Below are 11,037 nucleotides of genomic sequence, written 5' to 3'. Positions count from 1 at the left end.
CTCAGCTCATACCCACCTTCCCCAGCCAGGGGAACCCCCTCTCTGCCTTGCTACCCCCTCAATTTTGGGGGGTGTCCCCTCCCTTGGTGGCTGAGGTGCCTCTGGGTGGCATTGGGGCGCGTTCGGGTTGGGGTTACCCGAGGGTTAGCTCCCAGTGTGTGTAGGGGGTGCTCTGCAGGCACTTCGCAGTCCCCCCACCCCTCCAGACCTGTTTTCTCCCTCCATCCCCCCGCCAGACCCCTTTCCTCCCCCGAGGTGGCTGCTGCTGATGTATTTTATTTTAATAGTCATATTTTCCACCCCCTCTTTTATACTTTGCCACCAGAGCGGAGAGGTGCCTCTGGGTGGCATTGGGGCGCGTTCGGGTTGGGGTTACCCGAGGGTTAGCTCCCAGTGTGTGTAGGGGGTGCTCTGCAGGCACTTCGCAGTCCCCCCACCCCTCCAGACCTGTTTTCTCCCTCCATCCCCCCGCCAGACCCCTTTCCTCCCCCGAGGTGGCTGCTGCTGATGTATTTTATTTTAATAGTCATATTTTCCACCCCCTCTTTTATACTTTGCCACCGGAGCGGGCTAGCGAGACCATAGGTAGCGGAAGGGTTGTTCTTCTCCTCCTCCTCCCCACCCCTTAAGGGGCGGTGATCGTGGCGGAGAGGAAGAAAAGGATGCCACGGAAGCTGTTGTTGCCTTATAAATCTGTTTTTTCTCACTTTCGAGCTCCACGGGGGTTGCATGAGTCTTTGGCGATGAACGCAGCCAGAAGTGGCTACCGGGTCTTCTCGGCCAACTCCACGGCAGCCTGCACGGAGCTGGCGAAGAGGATCACGGAGTAAGTTCCCTCTCTTTCAAGTTTCTTTCCTCCCCCCATAGAGCTCCTCAGTGCAGGCAGGCTTTCTTCAAAGCGGCTGGAGGGGCTTTTGGTGTCCTCCCGCCTTCCCGAGCCAAAGCTTTGAACACCTGTGCTGCAGGGGTTTTGCACTGAGAGTCTTCAGCAGCTCTGCCCTTCTCCTCCTCCTCCTCAGCACCGACTCATCCCTCCCCATAACTGAATTTCATCCAGCCATGAAAATTCTTTCTGCCTCTTGTCTCTTTGACATCCATTTCAGTGCTGGAAAGGCCAGGTCGCAGCAGAGGCTGTTTCTTTTGGGGAGAGAGGAGGTTAAACTTGGTTGAACAAACCTCAGAAAGTTTTGGGGTTTTTTTAAATGGTTTGGGAGATGCTTAAAACTTTCTCTGCTGGTTTTTGAGGGAACGGGCTGGCGACCTTGTTTGCTCATCAGCTTCACTGCTCAGGGAGTGTTCTGTGTGTGGACCGAGGTACAGCACCTGCAGTTGCACTAATCACAGTGGATTTTGGTGGGGTAGGAGAGGTGGGCAGCACATGTGAGCAAGAGAGAGTTTAGTTTAGGGACAGACTTTTTTTTTTTTTTTTATTTTCAGCCCATCAATTTGGGCAGAGTTTGACCTTGACTTGGAAGGGATGGATGTGCTGGGTCCTGCTGAAGGAGGGATGTAACAGCTGGCTCCAAAATGGGGCTTTCAGTGCACAGAGGAAACACTGAGTTTCCCCCAACACTTGGTCTTCTGTTTTGAATTAGCGTGGTTCAAATTGGGGCACTCCCACCTGAAGGGGCTATTCTGAGACTGGGATCTGTGTGCTGGGGACCTGTCGTCCTAAAGCAGGATCTGGGTTTCCTTTCTGCTTCCTCCCAGCCCCAGTTCATAGGAAGCTGCTCCCAAAATTGAGAGGGCTCAGTGCTTGTTTGCTTGCTGCAGAGAGAGCATCCTTGCTGACCCGTTCCTGTCTTCAAGGGCGTTCTTAAATTGGAAACATGACTAAATACAGGTGTGCTGTCACTTTAAACAGCATGAACGTTTTGCTGTTCATCCAGCAAGCTTGATAAACACTGTGTTCAATCCTTAGCACAGATTATCTCCACGAAGCTGACTTGGCTGTTTGGCTGGGATTGCTGGTGTTGATGGGATGTGTGTTGGATAATAGTGATGGACTTCAGGTGTGAGGTGGAGAGGGAAATCCTTGTGTTTGGGAATAGAAAGGGTTGGGGTTTTTTTGGTGCATGTATTTTTGCTATATTTGGTCAGTTTGGTATCGCTTTCCTTTCATGGACACAACTCTGAAAATAAAGTCTCTCTGTATAAAAAAGTAAGTTTTGCTGCAACAGATGGGACATGGCTTTACATGACTTGTCTTGTTGCGTCAACACAGAACATAACAGAAGTCCCCTGGGGATGAGCTCTGAGTTCTCAGGACTGAAAGAGCAAACAGGCAATCTTTTTTCTCTGCTCGTTGTCTTAAAAATAACTCACTTTTTTTTTTTTTAAAGACGTAATGAGAAGAGACAGGGAGCAGGGTTCCCCGGGCCATGGCACACGCAGCTGGCTGTGTGACGTGCTGCTGTAACCCTCTGCAGGGTTCCCAGTGATGCTCCAGGGCTGAATGACAGCAGGATCCAGAGAGTGACCTCCTGGTTGTCCTTCATGAAGTAAACTTCTAATAGAGGGGATGTGGGCTTTTGGCCTTGGCTCTAACATTCAGCGAGGAAGTCAGATGCTCCGGTGGTGGTATGAACACAGGAGTGTGATCCACAGCTCCTGTTTAAACAGAGACTTAAGGACATGTAGCTTTGCTGTCTGTGAAATGGGAGCGGTGCCCCCTCTGAAATGGAAAGGTTTGTACCATTATGGTACATAATGAGGCAGATGAGGTTTTGTTGGAGGGAGGTGCAAAACCTGGAACTGTAAATAGTAAGGATTTGCCCGCAGTAAAAAGTCTCCCAAAAATAAAGGTATTTTCAGCATCCTGAGCGGTGGTTTTGCACTCGCTTCCCTTAGGGGCTGAGGGGCTGTTTCGACGTGTTTGTAATACATCCCTTGTTTTTTCAGGTTGCAAAAGCTGCGTGACTGCTGGCTTTCCCTGGGTCACATCCCAGCCTGTTCTTTGCTGGGGAGGTCAGTTGCGCCTTTTAATAGAGTTGGAGCAGTCACATAAGGGTGAGTCTGTCCTCTAATATTGTGCGTTCTTTTTAAAGTTTTTTTATGACCTTTAGTATAAGTAGTAAAAGAACTTTAAAACAACACGCAATATTAGGAGTAGGGCCCCTTGAGACACTTGTCCATCCAGGCTCTCTTGCTCTTTGCCTGTAGGTGTGATTGATGTTAAAATCAACACTTGAGGAGTCCTGGCTTATCCTGTTCTAAAATCCCAAGCCTGGGGAGGAGCAGCGTGGTATAAACCAGAGATCTGAAAGCTGTTCCATCTCCTCGGGTCACTTAATGCACAAATTCCAGAGTTGCTTTCAGTTCAGGCTTTGAGTTCAGGCATTCTGGTGCGCTTCCGATCGTCACGGTTTCCCGTTACGTGTTCTTCTCTGGATGTAGGATGAGTGACTAAATGGTTACTTTAGCTTTCGCTTTGAGTTTTCAGAGCTTTTGTTTATGTTAGCATCTGCCAGGAAGAGGAGATGGTGCTGGCTTTTAAAAAACAAATATCTTGTGAAACTTTAAGTAAGAAAGATGCACCTTAGATTCAGGACCACTGAAACATAAATAAAGCCATCTGTTTACTTGTGTCTTATAAATTGAGAGGGATGGGTTTTTTGTTGTTTACTTGTGTCTTATAAATTGAGAGGGATGGTTTTTATATTTTTTTTTTAAATTCTTTCCCAGATGGAAAGAAAGCTCCTGTTGTAATTAGGACAGTTGGCACCTGATTACAAGCTGCATTTGCAGGGGAGAAAGATAATTTCTGTGACCAGTGCTGATCCCTAATGGGCCTTGTGTGCTGCTGGGGGGAGGGAGGTCTAGCAAGTCCTTTTAATCTCTGGAGTCCAACAGAGGGGTTTAGATCTCCCTCTGACTGCAGTGTTTGGCACAGAGGGTACAAATGATACATTCCACTCCCTGCTTGTGTGTCTGGGTTGGGGGGAAATGCTGATTGAAGCTTGCTAATGCCTCCCCAGTGCTTCTGTGGGTCTGCGTTACGTGGGACGTGATACTGTCATAAACTCACTGCAGGCTGTGGATGTGAGTATTCCAGACGTTCATTTGGTTTGCAGCACGGAAAATGTCGATGATCTAAAGATAAAGACAGTGCTGTGAGCCTGAACAACATGGAGTAATGAGGAAAAGATGGAGACTTGTGTTCTGATCTCTGGTCAGAGGGAGCTGGGAACACAACACTAAAACTGGGGTGGTGTTTTCTGTGAATGAGTGTGGGGTGAGCCCTGCTTTTGGGAGAGACAGTATGTTCAGAGGGCTCACAGTGACCTCCCTCAGCTGAAGGAGAGTTTCTGATGGGATGGAGGAAGAGTAATGAGCCTTCCTCATTAAGTCACATTTCCAGCATGTGAGAGGGTGGCACAGGGGTGTCAGATCACAGTAACCTTGTGATGCTGTTTTCCCTCATTTCCAAACCCTGTTCTTGCCTTCTGGAAGGAGCTGTTGTGTGGTGCTATGGGAGGAGAGGAGGTGGCACCAACTCTCCTCCATCTCGGAAGATGCAGCATTGTGGCAGGAGGCTAATGGGTATTGCAGGATGAAACTGCATCAAAGAATTTTGGAAAGGGAAAAGAATAGCCAGCTGAAAAGTAGTGTGGTTGGGGAGGGCTACAGGTGGGGAACGGTGTTGGAGCAGGATGAACATGGAGCAGTTGGGCTTTCAGATTTTCTGTGCAGCTTAGATGGAGCATGTAACGTGGCTGAACAGATTGGCTTTGTGTGGTGGCTCTGTGCTGGCTGGTGATGGGGTTTGGGGAAGTTCCTTCACGAGGAACAGACTGGTGGGAGCAGAGGAAAATCTGCCTGGTATTTGCTGGTAATTCAGCTGCAGGGCTTTGGTGTGGCTGGAATAAATGATACAAGTGCTGGGTGGCCCTGGGTACTAGTGGCAGATGAACAGCAGGGACTTCAAGTATCCAGTTGTGCTGGATAAATGGAGGCTCGGGTAGTTAGACGGATATTAGAACAAAGATATTGCCTTGTATCCAGGAAACTGCAGCTTCCTTTCCCTTCCCTGGCTTGTTCTTGAAGTGGAGGATTAGGAAATCACCGTAGAGCTGCCACTGTGCTGGCTGGGCCAGATGACTGAGCTTTAAATAAAGATTTGCCTGAGTTTGAAAGGCAATTCAAAGTCAGGCCGTGGCTTGCTTTGGCCACAGTCGAGCACGGAGCAGATCCTCTGCTGTCAGCTCCAGCTCCTTCTGGAGTCTGCAGGTGTGGGGAGATTTGGGTATTTGCAGAGCTGAGACCAGTGAAAGTGTTTGTAATGAAGAGGATATTGCCAAAATAAAATCATATCACAGTCAAGGACTTTGTCTGTGTGCAGATTTCTCTTCAAATTGAATGGTTGCGCTGTGAGCTGCCTGGAAGCTTCCTTCAGAGATAACTTTACAAATATCTTTTAGGTGCTTGTCACAAAGTGGGAGAAGGAAATGCAGCCTGGGCTGAGAGCCCTTCCCAGCACTACTGAAATGTGCTTTGATGGCATGAAATACTGCAAGTGCACTTGCCTCTGGAATTTTGATTCAGCTAAAAGTCAAGTCTGTGTTAACAGACTGTCCTTTGTCTCTGGAGCCTGGTTCAGTGGTTTTTGACAGTCTTCAGAGGAGCATTTTAAAGTACAACCCAATAGTGTTTCCTAAAATACTGCAGTGTTGTCACTTCTGCATTAAACTATAGGTGACTTCTGAGCTGCTCGCATTTAGGCTGTGAATTTGAGATGGATTTTATAAACACACTTGTATCCACAACTTAATATACTTTTGGCATTTGTTGAGACTGCAGAAAGTTAGACCATCTTTCCTGGGCAATGTTTACAGAAAGAGATATTCCAGATCAATATAAATTTTTTTCTGGCCTATTGGTCTGAGAAGGATTTTTAAAGCCATAAAGAGAATTTTTCTCTTAGATGCTACCAGGTCCAAGAGGAGTGGGTTTTGTGATGGAGCTGATGTGAGGATGGCAGAGCAGAGCAAGGACCAGGGCTTTCCCCATCAGTGGTCAAACAGGAAAAGTTTACACTGCGATGATGTTAAAAACTTTTAAAACTGGGAGCTTGATCCTGCTGTGTCCAGTCCTCGGCACTGGGCTTGGCACTGGACTGTATGTACATGGCCTCTTTAACAGATCCCAGTTCTGAAGACTACTGCTTTTAAAAAACAAAAACAATGCCAAACTGAGTTTCTGTCTCTCTCCTGGATGGAGAAGGGAGCTTCCAGCAGTGAACTCCTGCTCTGATGTCCGCTTAGTGCTGGTTAGCAAGTGAGATTTCTGGAAATGCTGTAAAATCAGCCTTACCATTCTCCAGACTTCAACACTTCAGTGTTGTTAAAAGCCCCCACCCTCCCCACCACACCACACAGCAGGGCTTTTGTTGATGGAGCTCATTTTGCTTGGAGATAAATCACATCTCCAGGACCTAAAATATTATTTTTCTCAGAAACAGCTGTATCTCTCTGGGGGTGTGTGTGCTTTGGGTTACCTGTAGTGACACCTTCACTTTCCTGGTGTAGATCTGCCCGTGTCTGCAGACGAGTGAGCCAGTAATTGTGATAACCCCTGTTCACGGGGTTATGCTGTTAGTCTGGAGCCAAATGCAAGCAGAGTTCTTGCTGTCAGTTTAATCCCTCTTGTCACCTAAAGTAACAACTGATGGGTCCATGCGGAGAGGATTTGGAGAGAAAAGGGTTTGGGATGGAAGAGAAAGAAGGAAGAGGTGATGGGAAAGGAGAATTTATCTTTGAACTCTGTTACAAATGGGTGCTCCCAGGCTGTGTGGTGAATTAGGCTATGTTCTGCCCTTGACTTTTGTGTAAATCTTCCTTTTGACTCTAGTCCTGTGGAATTTGGTGTTTTATGACAGGAGCTGTGCAAACAGTCACCTCTTTAATAGCCTTAGCTAAATGGAGGTTTTATCAGGCTCCTGCACTGGCTGAAGTCTCGGCAAATCGTTCAGAAAGGGGTTTGGTGGAAGGAGTGCCCCTGGGTAAACATACCTCAGCTGCTTTGGTGGAGCTGCCCGTCGGTCCCTCTGCCATGCCTGCACTTGTGGGGGTTGATGTATGACTTTTATGGGCAGTTTTATCTCGTATCCTTTCCATTGCCTCCCCTCTTGTTTACTTGCAGTCAACAGTTGGAGCAGAGATGGGATTTATTGTCTGACCAGAGCAATCTACTGCTGCTCTTCCCTTTGACTTGGCAGCTGCTTACTGTCTCTGCTGCTGCTGTCTGCACCCGGGTTTGACAAGCTGAGTTGTTTAGTGTCCCTCTTTCCACTGGGATATAAACTTGCCTTTCCAATTCATTGTTTCAGCAGCACAGAAACTGTAGGACAATCTGAATAGGGGACCACTGGCCTCTGGTTTCTTCTTGCCAGCTACATCCTCGCAGAGCGTCTCAAAACTCTCCTGTGTTTGTTTGCCACCTCTTGGCACTGGAAGTGTCACCCTCCAAGGAGTGTTTTGCTGACATGCATCCAGCTGGACTGTTTTAGAAGCTTTCCCTCCTTCCATGAGGTGCAGGGTTGACTAAGGGTGCTTGCACAGTCTTGTTAATGGATGTTTTTTTTCCAGTAGTGAGGTAGGAACGTGCTGTCTGCAGTGAAGTCAGGGTGCACGTGCCTCCAAACAGAGCTTGCAAGACTTGCCATGCAGTTGTGGAGGAACAAGGGTGAGTCATTAAGCGTTTCCACAGACACACACTGGTTTGTTTTGTGTGTGTGTCTGATACTTGAGCTTGTTTCGACTTGGATGCCTTGGCAGTGATTGGGCTCAGTGGTTGCACATGCCTGACTGTCATCGGAAAGACAGTGGGATCGTGGTGGGCAGTGAGAGCTTGATGGATCTCACCTGCAAAATTCACCTTTACTGTGTGTCTATCCCTGGGATCCCCAGGCTTGCCTTTGCCTGACCAGCTGCCAGCTCATTTTTGAAGATACTGAAGGTACTGAGGATGCCTTTGTATTGCAGCCGCAAATTTTAACTCAGCGGGGCTGATGAGAGAAGCCAAATTAAAGATTTGGGTGGTTTGCCTGCTCTGGACTGCACCGTCCCTGGGCGATGCTGCAGTTGGTACCCAAGTTGGGCTGGTTACCATCTCGATGTGAGAGATTACTCACCAGCCCCAGCCATGGCAAAACGTGCTGCCAGACACACGATCGGGAACGTGTGTGTGCCAAATACGTGCTTTGTAGTTAGCTAAGCAAATAGATCTCGTTGCATTTGAGTATCTGTTATCGCAGCTGTCCCAGGCACGCTTTCCAGGCCAGCTTCTGGCTGAGACCTCCAGCTTGTGGGCTGATAGCCCAGGCCAGCAGTTGCTGGTGGGCCAGCAGCAGGTCAGTGATGGGCTGTCTCGCTCATTACTTCTGAAAAAAACAAATCTTAGTGACAATTGAAGTACAAGGCTGAGTCTGTGGAGATGGAGAGAGACCGAACTGCTGAAGGCTGTAGAGCCAGAGACAGATGTGGGCTTTTTATTTAGGGTTAGTCCTGATTTGCAAAACTTTGGCGTGTGTCCAGGTAAATACAGTATATGTGCAGAGAGGAAACTAACACCATAATCAACGTGTTGAACAAAGGTATTTTGCAGGCATAAACCGTTTCCTAATGCAGCATGTGGGCATGGCCCCGAGCAGAGCCCAGAGGAGGGATTGCCCTGTGCTCCAGGCAGCTGGGTTGCAGCAACACACCCATCCCAAGTGTCTCTCAGCAGAGGCTCACCCTTACAGTGCACGTGCCCCTAAATACTTACTAATGGATTACTTGTCAATACAGAAATTGTTAAATACAGAGCTGTCACCTGTGGGGTGAAAAAAAAAAATATCTGCCTTTTGGAGCCTTTTGAAATGCTCTTCAAAATGAATCTTTATTATATGTGAAACTGGGGGGAAAAAAGAAAAAGTGAGTGACTGTAATCTTTGTTGTGATGAGTGGTGTAGGTTTGATATTTGAGAAGAGCAAGAAGTAATTTGGAAAAAAAAAATCAGAAAATGAAGTTAAGATCTCTTCAATCAACTGAGTTATTGCAGAAGGAAAGGGGGGAGGGGGAAGAAAGAAAAAGATGTGGGAGTCAAAAAAAGTGACTCAGTTGCCATTAACCAAATCTGAGTAAATCATTAATGTTTAGTTCCACAACAGATCTGCCTAAGGTGGTGTTTCACAGGCCAGGCAAGATCTCCTTTGCTGTGACTCAGGAGACACGGCCTCTGGTCAGTCATACAAGGCCTGGATCTTCCAAGTAGGGCATTGACCTGCTGCAGAGCAGGGTGGCCCAGGACCCTGGGGGAAAGGAGACCCTGGGGAAGTGGTTCTGCAGCCTGGGTGGTGCACTCAGCTCCGTTAGGCTGTGCTGTGCATTTTGTTGGTGTGTAGTAGTTGGCCCAGTCTCTGCTTTGGATCACAAACTGCTGTGTTCCTCCATTTTTAATTTCCCTTTTCTTTTTTTCTCCAGGCGTCTTGGTGCTGAGCTGGGGAAATCTGTGGTGTACCAGGAAACCAATGGAGGTAAGAGAAATCCTTACTATTTGCAACTGTTTTGAAGTAATCTTGAAAATACTAGCTAACTCCATCAACCAAACCTGTCTAATAAGTGCAGTGATTAGCTGTGGTGTTGCTGCTGCTCCTGGTGGTGCTAAGCCTCTGTGTCTGACCTTGGATGAAGCAATTAAACGTGTTCTTTATTTTCCCTGTTATCTCATTTGTCTGCCTGTGCCCTTTTCCAAGGCAGAGCCCTGCCTCAGGTGTTAGCTGCTAGAAAAGCTTATGTGCTCTTGTGGTTAGCAAAACGTCTCCCAGATTTAAAAGTAATGGCCTGCTTTCTAAGTGTCTGCCTTGTAAACTTTTAAATTACCCCCTTCTTCCTGGCCTCCCCTGCCACAGGCAGTTCACAGCTGCCCTGGCAAGGACCTGCCTTTAAAGAGTGTGAATTCAGGGCTGTGCATCTTGAAGCTTGCCTTCATCTCTTTAATTGTAGCATCTGTTTTCAGATGCTGGGCTAAACCAGAAGGATATTGGCTAGCAGAGTTCAGTGGCTAAGAGTCATTTACCATTTGAAGACCTTATTTGCAGAGAGGCTGGAACCAGAGAGCTGGTACAGGCCAGAGGAGGGGATGGAAAAGGTGCTGACTGGGTGTGAGAATTTGTTTATGATAGTGCTGCTGCCCTTAGAGCCAGAGGGGGCCACGGGGTGTGTGAGCTGCTGTGGTTATGGTTGGGTTGGCAGTTAACGTTCACGCTACTGAGAACTTGCTGCCCTTTGGAGTTAGTTTTAAATCAGGGAGCTTGCTACGAGGGCTGAAGTCGTTCTTCATCACTGCACAGCAAATCGGTCTGCTTTCAGCAGAGCCCCTTAAGGTTACTGCCAGTGCCCAGGCAATTAGACTTTGAATTTGGTAGCTGGGTTGATATTTCTCTCCTTTTGCTTGTCCCTGCCCTCTAGTTGATGACTGTGGGAAATGAGTGGCTGAGACGGGCACGACGGGGAATCTGGTGTCATTGCTTTGCCTTTGCAGAGCTGCTTTGGGGCTCAGCTTTTGCATTTGAGCCTGGAACTGTAGGAATTGTGTTCAGCAGAGACCCAGGTTTCCAGCTCCTGTCAGTGTTGAAATGTCTTGACCTTGGTAGCAAAATTGGGGAGTTCTCCCTCTGAACTTGGTGTTGCCTTGGGCTATCCAGCCTGCATGGAGCTGACCCCACTGTAATTGGCAAAAGAGCCAAGTTAAACTTCATGGTAAGTACTAAAGGTTGTTCTGCTTTGGGTGGTTCATTGTTCACTAATGAATGTGGCATTGACAGCTTTCAGCACTCAGCATGGAGAAGTGAAAAGGGTCTCTCATTGAGAATTAGGTAATTGTCTTCTACGTGTAAGAGAACAGCTATTCAGCCTGGTTTTGCATTGTAAATACAACTAACTCACTGGTGTGTCATGCCAGCTTCTCACTTCCGGGGGCCAGCCTTTGGAAAATTCCCTTGGTTTATCTGCCTGTTAATCTCTAATCCATAAATCTGATGTTTGGAAACAAAA

At 47.6% G+C, this 11,037-nt stretch overlaps 1 protein-coding gene across 3 annotated transcripts in view; it reads left to right on the top strand.

Annotated features, from left to right (window-relative positions):
* PRPSAP1 (phosphoribosyl pyrophosphate synthetase-associated protein 1) overlaps positions 1–11,037 on the top strand; it is a 29,811-nt gene that overhangs the window by 415 nt on the left and 18,359 nt on the right. For 2 of the 3 annotated variants that reach the window (XM_014953102.1, XM_014953110.1), the window contains exons 2-3: positions 715–826; positions 9,466–9,518. In XM_014953102.1, the coding sequence (XP_014808588.1) occupies positions 744–826; positions 9,466–9,518 (136 nt within the window). In that variant the 5' untranslated portion in view covers positions 715–743. Of the gene's footprint in view, positions 1–540; positions 827–9,465; positions 9,519–11,037 lie in introns of those variants that run through there. The other variant, XM_014953095.1, reaches the window with a different exon arrangement.

Source organism: Calidris pugnax, unplaced genomic scaffold (genome assembly GCF_001431845.1).
Source record: "Calidris pugnax isolate Ruff unplaced genomic scaffold, ASM143184v1 scaffold9, whole genome shotgun sequence".
In the NCBI taxonomy this organism is placed as follows: Eukaryota; Metazoa; Chordata; class Aves; order Charadriiformes; family Scolopacidae; genus Calidris; species Calidris pugnax.
The sequence above is the reverse complement of the archived record's forward strand: the minus strand, read 5'-3'. Positions and strand labels throughout refer to the sequence as shown.